The 13,298-nt window shown below is 39.4% G+C and overlaps 1 protein-coding gene and 1 non-coding gene across 2 annotated transcripts; both read right to left on the bottom strand.

Annotated features, from left to right (window-relative positions):
• Positions 1-4,991: 4,991 nt before the first annotated feature.
• On the bottom strand, positions 4,992-5,063 carry Trnap-cgg. The gene has a single exon. It is a non-coding gene; the product is annotated as a tRNA-Pro (tRNA).
• Positions 5,064-11,372: 6,309 nt separating this feature from the next.
• Positions 11,373-12,327, bottom strand: LOC102005239 (vomeronasal type-1 receptor 4-like). The gene has a single exon (XM_005398946.1). It carries the CDS (start codon positions 12,261-12,263, stop codon positions 11,373-11,375), a length of 891 nt encoding a protein of 296 aa, XP_005399003.1. The 5' UTR covers positions 12,264-12,327.
• Positions 12,328-13,298: the final 971 nt, after the last annotated feature.

The following is a 13,298-nucleotide window of genomic DNA, read 5'->3' as shown; positions in this document are numbered from 1 at the left end:
ACAGGGCCCTGCGCGGCTCCCGGAACGAAGCAGCCGCCGAGGGGGCGCTCGGGGCGACGCCGGACCGGTGCCGCCCGCCGCCCGCCTGTGCGCCCCCTCTCTCTGGGGATTGAGGGCCGGGGACATAGCTCAGCGGCATAAGCGCATGCCTGGCAAGCGCAAGGTCCTGAGTTTGATTCCCAGTACAAAAAGAAAAAAAAAAGTTGCGAATTTGGATGCTGTGCTCCTTTCTGGGAAGAGCCGAGCGGCACGCTGCTCTTGGCCCTGCGAGGCCTGGGTCTTCCCTCCGCCCCGCCCGAGTCCCCCGCCTCGTTTTCTTTTCCATTTGGGTTTTCTTCTGTAATAGTGTATTTTCCTTCTTCTCCGACAGGCCGTTTTCTGCCATGGAGCGCGGTGCCCTTTTTTCTTTTACTTGGCTTCTTTTTCCATAATTTGGTTCTTAGTTTACCTCTTATTTTTAATTAAATATTTTATTTATTTGCATTGGTACATGTTTGCAGTACAGAACGATTACATTCCTCCTAGCCAGTTGGTCCATGTACCTAATGGAGCAAAAATCTGAACGTTAAAACAGAAGCATGTAGCCTGCTGGAGCTAAAACAGAAAAACAGGAGACCGAGGCGTAAGTGAGGTCTTTTTGAACAGAACCCAATTGCACGAGAAACAGTATAAAGAATCAACAAACAGGATCTCGACAAATAAAAGAGCTTCTGTACAGCAAAGAAAACAATCTAGACAGTGTAGGGACACTCTATAGACAGGGGAACATTTTGCCAGCTATTCCTTGGACAGAGGATGCATAGCTGGAATATGTTTTTGATCAGAATGATCACACATTTTAGATATTCAATTACTTCAAAAACTTGTGCACGCAGAACACTCGCTCCCTTTCTTTATCTTACTTTCCCTTGGCAACCCTTGCCCTTTGGCTTGTGTTGCTGTCGTTTTTTATCAGCTCTTCTCCAAATGTGCTGCCGTGGACTTGGCTAGCTGTCCATTGATGCTATTGTGACCAAGGAACGGAAGTCACTTGAGAGGAATAACCCACCCTGAAGAGATTGCAATGCATAGTAAGAGGGGTCACGTGAAAATTCCCAAACAAGTCATGAGAGAAAGTGTAAGGAAAGCCCCCTGGTTATGCTCAAAGAGGAAATAAAGACCCTCTGTTTCCTTCTTCTCTCTGCCTCCACTGCAAGAAAGGCGGCCCCAGAAGAGTGAAGGGCAGACTGGACCAGCAGCGCTGCAGGGAGGAGAGGCCCAGCGATAGGGGACTGGAACTGGTGCCTTGCAGCCAGATCGTCCGGGCACTGATGACGCCCTTGGACTGTCACAGGGGCACGTAGGAGACATGTGCGTCCTGTAAGATGCTGCTCTTTTTGAGTCTTTGTTACAAAGACAAAATTGTACTCTAACTAATTTAATGTTAGTTTTTGATTTTGCTTTAAACCTAGTGTTTTCTCTTGATTTCCCAATCACCTCTCTTTCCTCACCTTGAGCAACTCCACATATAGGACATCTTCCAATCATTTTTTTGATCTTCCAAATGTAGTTATATTATCATTTTTATTGAGTTACATTTCACTATTTATAATTATAGTGGGCAAATATTATTCACCCATCTTTCATATTTTGTTTTCTTAATATAGTAATCCCTGTAAAATATTCACCACCCATAAATAACCTCTACACTTTTGCAAGAAAAAGAAATTATGTAGCAATTACACACAGCTATCCAGTGCTCACTCTGTCTTCCTCCCACCCCACTGTGCATCCCTGTGCCTGCCTTTGCCTCAGATGCCTTTTCCCAGGTTCTTTCCCGTCACAGTACGGCTTCTCACTTTGGTGAAGCGCATTATAAAGTACTTTCCTGAAAAAGAGATGAGACTTTACATATGTTTATGTTACAAAATACCTTTGACACTCCTCTGACTCTTCCTTGAATGATTCTGTATGGAAAGCTAGGCTTGGGAGTATTATCTGTCAGGATTTGGAAATGTGTTTCAGGGTTGTGGGAGTTCATGTTTTTTCAGCTTTCATGATTGTTTTCAAATTATTGATACTTCTTTTGCCATTAGAATTTATTCTCTTTTTCAGCATGATTTCTTTGCCTTAATGTTCTGAAATGTCTGAAACAGAAACCTTAATATATTTCTATTTTCATTCATTATGCTAAGAACTTTTTTATCACTAAATTATTTATTTTATTTTGGGAAATTAGCTTGATATCTTTGTCACTGATTTCCTTACTTCCGTATTCTCTGTTCTTTCTTTTCTTTTTCTGCAACTCCTTTTACTTGGAGTTTAAACTTCCAGGATGTTTCCTCTGCTTTCTAAAGTTTTCTCTATTTTATATTCTTTACATTTTTAATGGTTATTTTAGGTAGTTTTAAGTTTACAGAAAAAAAATGATGTTCCTACTTTCCTCCTGTGTGGCTTCCCCTATTATTTATATGTTATATTATGGCAGTACATTAGTTACAACTGGTAAAACAATGTTGACACAGTTATTAAGTAAAATTTGTAGTTTGCATTAAAATGTGACCCCATTGTTGGATCTTCTGTGGGTTTTGAGAAATGAGTAATAGTTGCATTACCCCCCAAAACCCATGCTTCACTTCTCCATCTATCCCTCCTTTCCCTATGGAAACTACTGATCTCTTCACTATTTCTACAGTTTTATCTTTCCCATAAGGTTGTCTAATTGACTTATACCCACATTACGCACTTTTCCTATTGGCTTCTTCCACTTAGCAAAACGCATTTAAGGTTCCTCCTTGTCTCCTTGTGGCTTGATAGCTCATTCCTTTTCTCACTAATATTCCATTGCACCACTCACTTATTGAAGTACGTTCATTTTGGCTGCTTCCAAGTGTTAGTAATTATGAATATAGCTGCTATACACATTTGGTGCAGATTTTGGTTTAGACACAAGTTTTCAGTTCATCTGGGTACAAACTAAGGAGTGCAACTGCTGAAATTTCCCTTTATGTTTTTACTTTACATTCTGGAAGATGACTTTTGCCTTTTATTACAATTTTTTTCTTTTACATCCTCTTGTCTTGCTGTTGCACTCACTCTCCCTCCCTCCCTCTGTTGAGTCTGTCTCTCTCTCAACTTTCTTGAGATGTTCTCTTTCCTCTACCTAATATTTTCCTTGTTTTATTACCCCCAGTTCATTTTTATTTCTGTTGCTCGCATTTACTTCAGTTATTTAGTGACCTTTGATTGGTGCTCAGCAACTACAAATTAGATCCTAAAACAATTGGAAACTGAGACTGTGAGTCCAGTTTACTGACTCTGGGCTTCATTTTAGGGTCATCTGCCTGTGTCATTCGCTATCAGACACTTACATGTCAAAATACTTAACTTATCCCTCTTGGGACAGCAAAATTGCTCAAAGAAGAATTACTCAAATTCCTACCTAAATGGCATAAAATTGACTTTCTCAATTCTGAAAAAAATCCCTAAAGGGCAGAAGTTGGAGAAAGTTTCTTTTAAATTTCAAACTTAATGAATCATACCTTCTAGTCCAAATTATAAAATTATATCAAATTATAAATAAACCATAAATTTATACAGATGTGTTTTTTTGTTTTGTTTTGTTTTGTTTTCTGGTACCAGGAATCAAACTCAAGACCTTGCGCTTGCCAGGCAGGCGCTGTGCTGCTGAGCTAAATCTCCAGCCCCCCTGATATACGGAAAGAGACAACACATTACGCCTCATCTCTGCACAAAGACCCTGCAACTTTATACTCAATGGGCCCTCAAAATTGGGCAACATAAAAAAGATAAAGGGCCCACATTCTTTTAGGATACCAAGATGAGCAGGGCAAGCTCAACCTTGAAGCAGAACTGGGAAAGGGAGGTTTCAGTCTTAGCCACGGTTATGGTTTGTGTCTAGATGTCCCCTGAAAGCCTTATGTCATCAAAGGTGGGGGTTTTTTAGAGGTGGCTGAATCTGGAATGTGTGATGCTAGGATTTAAGGTGTGTGATTACTAAATCAGTCCATTGATTGGTTTCGCACCACCCTAATCCTGGTAGCCTAGGTAGCCTACCAAAGGGGCAGAAAATCTAAAAGACCTCTTCTTGCTTTGCTACATTTTGCCCACCATAAACAGTTTCCTCTTCTGTGATGCGTATCTGCCATGCCACCCTGCCTTGTAGCCAGCCAATTATGGACTGAAACCTCCACAAACTGTGAGCTAAATAAACCTTTCCTCCTTTAACTTTGGGTGGTTAGGTACGTTGTCTCAGCAAGTAACAAAGACAGCCACAAAAGCAAACACCGGGCGATTCTGAAAGAGCGTCTTAACTAGCTAGCACAAGCAAAGGGGAAGGGGCTGGGAGGCTGAGGTGGTGGTGGTACAGGGATCCGAGATGCTCAAGATGTATTACATGCATGCTCCAATTCCCCCAAGCGGATTAAAATGTATTGCAAGCATGCACTAATTTAAAAAAAAGTGCTGTGGAATAAAATGCTAAATTTGGCCTGATACGTCATTGCATTGTTCACATCCAGCACTGAGGTGCACTCAGTATTCACTGAATATTCTGTCGAATAAAAACCAGCCAAGGCACTGGCGAAACGGAGGGACAGAAAGACGCGCGGGTGTTAAACCCTGCCAGCAAGACAAGTACTGCTGGCTTGACTCCGGGACGGGAGCCGGGTGAGCGCCCCCTGGCGTAAAAAGCGGGAATTACACTTCTGTCCGTGGCTCTGCAGTTCTGGCGTCCCCGCGACTCGCAGCCAAGCACGCACAGGCGTGCGCGCACTCCCACGCAGTTCAGTGCGTGCGGGCACACTCACGCACGGACTACGAAGGCACGCACACGCGCTCGCGCTAAGGCTGGCCAGGAGTGCTCCGGCATGGCGGGGGTGACGCCCTACGGGACATCCAGAATCCTGGAACATAATTACCTCTCCTAGTGTGGGTAGTTTGGAAAACCGCTTCATAGTTCTTAAGTTTTTTTTTTTAAGAGAAAATGAAGCGGGCTCGTCCGGGATTTGAACCCGGGACCTCTCGCACCCGAAGCGAGAATCATACCCCTAGACCAACGAGCCACCCACCAGGGTCTCAGGGGCAGGAACAAGGATGCTGAGGGATTGGCTGTGTTCTTTGCAGTCTTGGCAGATTACAGTCCCCAAGTACTGGTTACCCACCCGGAGACAACTAAACGTCTGTGATTGACTTTGATAGTTTAAGTTGACATGGCCCACTCGCTTGCAAGACGACTAACCCGTGGGAAAATACCTCCTTTATCTTTTCTAAACTATAAGCAATTTAACTAATGCTCATGAAATTCCATTAGCAAAATTAGGGTCCCACTGTTTTCCTAACCTCTCGGTTACTCTTTTGGAAAGTGGGTGCTGTTACTGCGTGATGTCTGCACCATTTGCTCTAACAAGGATTATTTTGGGATAACAGAAGTTGCTTCGGAGGAATAGCCCCATCTCAGCAGAGCGCAGGTGGCGAGAGATTTCCTAATGTTATGTTTCCAGGGGCATGAAGAAGTTAGAAGTTTGTATTACTGACTTCAAGATGTTACTAAAATTTCTGGTTAAACTTAAAGTTTGCACACCAGGCATTAGGGGACACATCTAAACCACAATTTAACTCCTTGTTAAGATGTATAGATTGAACTAATGCATATTTTCAGTTTTATTTTGGTGTACAAAATTTGATACATTTAAAAAAATTTTTGAGAAATGCCCTTCATTCAGTTTAGTTTTCAGTTATTCAGTGACTCTTTATAGGGTGTCTATTACCCAAAATGGATTTTTTTGTAACCACAAATAAAAATAATGATTTTCTTAAATATGTGAGAAGAAAAATCAGTCCTTTGTAAAAAAGAGGCTAGATTTAAACCAGTGTTCATTTGAATTTTGGGGGAGGGTCTTTTTTTAAAAACTATTTTCTTTTTTTGGTACCGGGAATCGAACTGAGGGCCTCAAGCTTGCCAGGCAGGCACTGCGACGATGAGCTACATCCGCAGCCCTTGAATTTTGACGTGGATTTACTGCCGGGTTTCATATGATTCTAAAGTTACTGGGCTTTCTTTGATATATCTGCTTCTGCCCACTTTACTAATATTACAATCATAAAATTTTTTGTTGGACTCGAACAGCTTGCTTTATACACTAAAAATTTGAAAAATCTTGATTGGGTCTTCCTAAACAGGCATGTAAGAGTAGAAATAATTCCTAACTGTCCCCAAACTCAGTGTTGCCTGTGATCCTGCCTCAGCTTTCCTCTTTCATGAAAATATATTCTCTTTGTGAAACAGTGTCTAATGTTTATGTAGGAATGCCGCCCCAATGCAAGACTATGCCGAGATTTTAAAGCAAAGGTTAAGTACTTCAGTGTGGGAAGGAAGTATTCAGCTTAAACCCAAAGGCTTGGCAAAGAATGAGACCTTTGATAAACAACCTGGAGTTTTTCTGTTCATCCGGAAATCAACTGAGGAGATTAGTTTACTAATTCGGGGACAACAGAATGGTCTCGAGGTTGCACACTTCGCAAATCCCCTCTGCTCAGCCCTGTGTTACCTGCATATTCACAAGAGAACCTTGTGAGAGTTCAGCAAGCAGAAATGATCATCTATAGAGAAATGAGAGACTGCTGCTGATGTTGGGTGGACTCATAGAGACTATTTTTAACAGTGTCAAAAGACTGAAGGATTCTGTGTTAAGTTTTAACAGAATATAAAGATTTCAGTTATGAAGCAGATACAGTAATGATCTATTTTGGGGGTGCAACCCTTTTTATTTTAGGGTACCTGATATTTCTTATGTGTTAGTACATGTTTGCAGGACATCATGTTTACCTTCCTTGTGGAACTGGCACATGTACATAACACATCTTCATTCGTTCTTCCACCCTCTTTCTCTTCCTTTCCTCTCTTCTCCCTCTTTCGATCCCCTTCCCATTTAGGCAAGATCTATCTCCCTACTTCCTGTTATCTATCTTTTATTTATACTTTGGGTTTTTCAAATGAGAGAAACTATGCAAAATTTAAGCTTGTGTGTCTGACTTATTTCACTTAACATTATGGTCTCAAGATGCATCCATTTTCCTACAAATCATTCAAGTTTATTCCATTGTATGTAAATATCACATTTTCTTTATCCATTTATCTGTTCATGAACATATATGCTACTTCCAGGATTTAACTTTTAGGAATTGTGCTCTATAAACATAGGTGCACAAGTATCACTGTAATATGATGACTTTAAAACTTTGAGGAAGACATCTAATATTTCTAATTGAATTTTTTTATTACATATGTTTAATATATGTAGTGGAATGGGTACTACAGTCAGGCAATTTAACATTCATCTCATGTAGTTTTTCTTTTTTTAATGTGTTCTAAAAGCAACTAAAATATACTCAGCAAATTTTCAGCATACAGTACAGTATTATAATTACTATCTTCGTATTTCACATTAGGTCTGTAGACTTCATCATCTTACATAGCTACAACTTTATACCCTTAAACGGGTGTCTCTCCATTTCCTCCATATCGTACTATTTTGACCTGTGCTACTATGAACCCGGTAGTATTGATACCTTTGAACTACTGATTTCATTTCCCATGGATAGATATCCAGCATGGGATTTCTGGATCACATAGTAGTTGTATTTTAAAAATTCTGAGTAACTTTCACACTGTGTTTCATAATAGCTGTATTTACATTCCCACTCCCCATGTGAGAGGGTTCTGTTCTTTGTTTTTTTTTTTTTTTCTCCAGTACCGGGAACTGAACTCACGACCTTGCGCTTGCCAGGCAGGCACTTTTGCCACTGAGCTAAATCCCCAGCCCCAAGGGTTCTGTTCATATCCCCAGCAGCTCGTGGGTATTTCTCACACATCTTTTTGATGATATCATAGACATTCTAAGGGATGTGCAATGTCTCACTGTGGCTTTTTAATTTTCTGAGTGATTAGTGATATTCAACATTTTTCATTTATCTGTTGACCATGTCATGTCTTCTTTTGAGAAACGTCCATTCAGATCTTTTGCCTAATTTTTAATCAGGCTATTTAATTATATGCTATTGAGTTTCTTATGTATTTTGGTTATTAACCTTTTAAAAGATATATGATTTGCAAATACTGTTCTCTTAATCCACAAGTTGCCTTTAATTTTCTTTTTTATTGTATTTATTTTATTTTACATTGACAAATATGTACATATTTACCATGAATACACTGTTGTGAAATGTGTATACATATATATGGCTACATCAAACTGCATCAAATTCATGTATGCATTACCTCAATTGCTTTTCATTTTTTCTATGGTAAGGGCATGTAAAATTTATGCTCTTAGGTTTGTGTCTTTTGCCAGATTTGGGAAGATTTCAGCCACTATGTCTTGAAATTTAAGTAAGAGTTAACAAAAAATGATGCAGAATACATCTTACTATTTTGACTGTATTGTTTACAAATCTATACATCCATGAGAAATGAAACGTAGTTGTGGTTGCTTAACCACATCAGTGTTTTGCAAAATGGAGTTTTCCAGTTTCTCCTCCTTGTGTCCCACTCCTCTGAGATCTGTAGTAGTTTTAATCATATACTTTTCTACTTGTAATTATTTTCTGCTTAAGATTCTAGATTGAACATACATTTTCTCAACTCACTTCTTACTTTTCAGAGGGAAGCTCAGAATCGCACTTATCTGGGAAACCCAAATTCCAGAGCATGCTTAATGGTTTTCAGCTACTAATTACTGACCATATCCTTACTTGTCCAGATGTTTCCTATTCTTGAGGCTCAAGGTCTCTTCTTTGTGGTTAAATTTTTTAGTGCTGCTCTTTATTTTATGGAAAACCCTTACGTCCATTCTTGTGAGTCAGTTACTATAATCCATTTTGGTATCTATCTGGGAATGTTCACTTTGTCTTGTTCTTTGCGCTCTATACTGGGAACGGGTTGTCACAGGGATGATGTGAAGCTAGGACACAATACACCCCGTGCCTTCAACTAAGCCACGGTTATGAGAAAGAGATGCTCCAACACACTTGTGATATAACATAGCATAAATAACTCCAGAAGCTCTGTGGGAGACAGGAGGACCCCAGCAGGTTGGAGGCCAGCCTGGGCTACATAGTGAGACTCAGTCTTACCCACCCCTCCACTGCCCCCAAAAAGCTGTGTGAACAATACAACCAATCCCAATAGAAGCAAGTGCGTAATTATTATTTAAGAGAGGAGCAAAAGCCCAAATATTTACAAAAACTTTAACAGAAATGTGGTGGGAGGATTCTTAAGAAAGAGGTAGAAGTCTGTCTCTAACAGTTCTAAGATTTTGTACCATAAATGTATTGGATTAGTAAGCTATCCTGTCACAGAGAAACAATATCTGTACCCACAAACTAAAGGATAAGAAATTTCAGGGAATTCAGTCCACGACTGGCTGCTCCAAGGTAGGCACATCATGTTGGAGCAAAGATGTTTGGTACCCACCGTTAGGCCTCCATGTCCCACCCAGATATACCCAGAAATGTATTTTACTAATGTCCTTGGTGATTGCCAAGGCAGTTAGCTTGACCGGATTAATCTTCACACGTATGTAATAAGAAAAAGAACATGAAGTGCTTTGCAAAATGGCTTGATCAATTACCTTACTGACAGAACTATACATATATTTTTGCCAAACATGTTCTTTGGTTCTGTTCAGTTAAAAAAGTTAAAGCCAAATTCTTTAAATAATGCAGAATTATTGCGTTAAGATTATCCCCTTGTTATTGCAGGCGTGTGGCCTCCAATCTCTCAAATGAGTGGATGGCAAAGGTTTAAATAAATGAGACAAATGAAATTATTTCAGGGCTCTAGGAGTATCAAAAACCCTCTCACAGAATTCAAGACTTTCTGGGGTTTAAGACAAAGAAGTTCTCTAGGCAGCCCATAGTTATTACGTTATCAAACAAAGGAGGGGAATACTGAAGAAAATGCAGGAATCTGAGTGGGAGTTGGGAGCACTCTTAAGGACTTCTTCAAGTAATACATTATGTTAATTTAGAAGAACTATGTTATCTCCAGGAAGGCCTTCACTGAAGGAGTGAGATGCCTGTAGTTAGTCTTTATCAAACTAACTGAAGTTGGAGCCAGGTGTCCTTAGCCATGGGCACGTCTTGTCATCCGAGGTGCTAAGGATTCAACTGCCACTACAGGGTGCCATCTCCAGGCAAGGGGCCGAGGTCTTGGGTAGACAAAAGGAAACATGAAAAGCCAATTGGTTAATGTAAATCCTGCTCAGAGCCACTTTGTAGTGGTTTCCATCATGGGACTAGATTATTTTCATAACTCTAATAAGAGAAAAAATAGTTGTTAACATTGTGGGAGAGTGCCGAGACACTAATAAATAATCTCTAGATAACAATATGCAATATAACAACCACTGTTAATTTCCTATCATCTTGTTTTGAAATTCTGTATAGTTTTTATTTTTTTATTCTCTTTAAAAAAACAAAAAATATAGATTGTTTTCTCAATTAATGAAAACAATGCATTCACATGTTTCAAAAATCAGAAAATATTGAAAGGCTTCTACTCACTAAAACTCCATTTGCTTAGTTTCTCTCAAAACAGGTAACAACTCTTAAAATTTCTTTTTTATTCTTGCAGAAGTTGATGATGAAGGTAAACATTTAATTATATTCCATTTTGAACTCTATTATCTTCACATTGCTTTTCATATATTCATCAGAAATACTCAAGTATTATTTCATATCAATACATTTTGAACTTACCCATTTTTCATAAATACCAAAATTTTAAGTACTTGTTGTATGGATGATACTTATGATTGTTTTCTTTTTCCTTTTGGTGCTGGGTATGGAACAAGGGCCTCACGCGTGGTAGGCAGGTGCTCTTCCACCCCAGGTACACCCCAGCGCCTCAGTATTTTCATGTAGCTCACAAAATAGCACTTTCTGCTGGATAGTTAGGCTGTGTTCCTATAATAAGATATACTGCCTTTGTTATTGTAGTTCTTAAATGAGCATGGATAGCTGACAGATTCAGTCCTCACAGTGGGATTTCTGACACAAAAGGTGAACGTTCGAGTTATTTTTCCAAACTGTTTTGCTCCTCACTACTGGAAGCTTGGTGGCTAAAGAATCATTGTATGTAGGTAAAATTTACACTATGTTTTCAAGGTTGGCAAGATAGAAAATGAAAAGACAGCTGGGTGCCTCTCCCTTCTGGTGATCTCTGTATTAGGTAAGGCCTGTCTGGACAGTAGGTATGTTGTATGATAAAATCTTAATGATTTTTTTAAATATAAGGCTTAGCAAAGCCAATAGATATTTCAAACTTCCTTACTGAAGAGATAAAAGATTTAGGCATTTTTCTCCAATCACTACTAAGCATGCCAGTATTCAGCCAGGTGTCCATCTCTGTGAATCAGCACAAATGGGCTGACAATTGTATAACCAAGGGTCAGAAATTCTCGTACACTCACTGCTAGGAAATCTTTCTCTAAGGAGAGAGTTACATATAAAGAAATGGCACAATCTGTCCAGTAAAAGAAAAGAAAACTCAGCATCAGAAGGAGAACACTCTGAGCAGCTCTGATCTCGGGAGGAGCTTTACGGAGGAACTTGTTCTGCAGGTGGAGAACACGCTGGTGGTGTGTGTGCAGAAGCAGCACCATGTAGACACTGGCCCCGCCCATGACAACCAGAAACATGGTATCTCTCAGAGCCATGAAAATGAGAAAAAGCCAGTTTTCCCCCCGAATTTTTAGTAGAAAGTAACAATACTTGTCACTTTTACTACTTTGTGATGTGTTCTTGCTTCTACTCAGGATAGAACGGATCAAGTTTATGCTTATCAAGAGGTTGAGTATCCAAAAGAAGAGAAAGAAGAGAAGAATGTGCCATGGATTCTTTAGCTTAAGCCTCCTCCACCTGGAGTGTCTGGGACTCAGGGTGATGGCCTGGACCACGGTGAGGAGACTGCTGGTGCAGATGGAGAGGCCCCGGGCCACTCGCTCCAGACAAGCAACAATCTTACAGCCTGTGTCATTGAGGAAGTTTTCCAAGCCAAATTCTGCTACCGTCTTTGGCATTCCTTTGGAAAAAAGCATTATGACATTTGTAATAGTCAAATGGATGAGAATAAGACGTATAGGTTTCTTTCCAGGATCCATACAGGACACGCACATATAATTTACAAAAACAAATATATTCCCCACCATACCCAGTCCAGTTAGAAGGATGAATATTGTTATTTTGATCATGTTCAATACCATTTCTAACTTCTTGGGGGAAAAAGTGTGGGTTTTCCAAGTACTATTTGAAGAAAGAATCAGTAACAGTGTTATGTAGCTGCAAAATATATTTCATAACATAGCATATTTCTGGTATAGAAAGGACAGTCCTGATACATGCAGTAAAGAAAAAGAGCAGACTTTTGTCCAGACTGTTGTTTCTTTCCCTGGAACTTTTTTGGAGACATTCTATAACTTTACATGCCATCTGTGGGAGAAGATACAAATATTTAAAGTCATAAAGTATACTATTTTTGTGAAACCCATATAAGCAAAACTAAACAGTCTTCAAATCTTTACAATCCCTTATATTTTTATTGTTGTGTGCTGAGTTAAACCAAAAATCTCTTCCAGCTGGAATGTTTCTCTCCTGCCTTCTTCTTCTTCTTCTCTTTTTTTTTTTTTTTTTTTTTTTTTTTACTTTATTCTGTCATATTGCCATCAGCCAATTCCAAAACATGGGGCTAATCCTTAAGCCCTTTACCTCTTGTAAATCCAACATGTAGCTACTTCTATTTGTTGTATCAATTTCAACAACTCTCAAATTTAAAGACATTTTTCTTGTCCAATGCCTCTTTTTCAAAGTATAACTCTGTTTTGATTAGCATAACAATCCCTAGTTTGTGCTCTGTTGCCATATCTTTTTTTAAAAATTAAGTTTATTTTAAAATTTTTATTATTTATTTATTTCTTCATCTATCTTTTTGAAACAAGGTCTCACTATGCAGTTCAGGTTGGTCTTGAGCTCACTTTGTAGCCCAGGCCTCAAATTCTCAATGGTCCCCCTGCCTCAGCCTCCTGAGTGCTGGGATTCCAGGCCTGTGCCACCACACCCTGTGTAAATTTACTGGTACAATTTAGATATACATAACGATCATATTCATCATAGGGAATCTGTACCTTATATATCTTGATTCCTCTTTTCTTCCAACCCCCTCCCCTGCCTTCAACCCCCACACCTTCCTTAATTACACAACTTTCCCCCATTTTATCCTTCTGTTGTTTTTTTTCCCCCTT

Source organism: Chinchilla lanigera, unplaced genomic scaffold (genome assembly GCF_000276665.1).
Source record: "Chinchilla lanigera isolate Chin_1 unplaced genomic scaffold, ChiLan1.0 scaffold00064, whole genome shotgun sequence".
Classification (NCBI taxonomy): domain Eukaryota; kingdom Metazoa; phylum Chordata; class Mammalia; order Rodentia; family Chinchillidae; genus Chinchilla; species Chinchilla lanigera.
The sequence above is the reverse complement of the archived record's forward strand: the minus strand, read 5'-3'. Positions and strand labels throughout refer to the sequence as shown.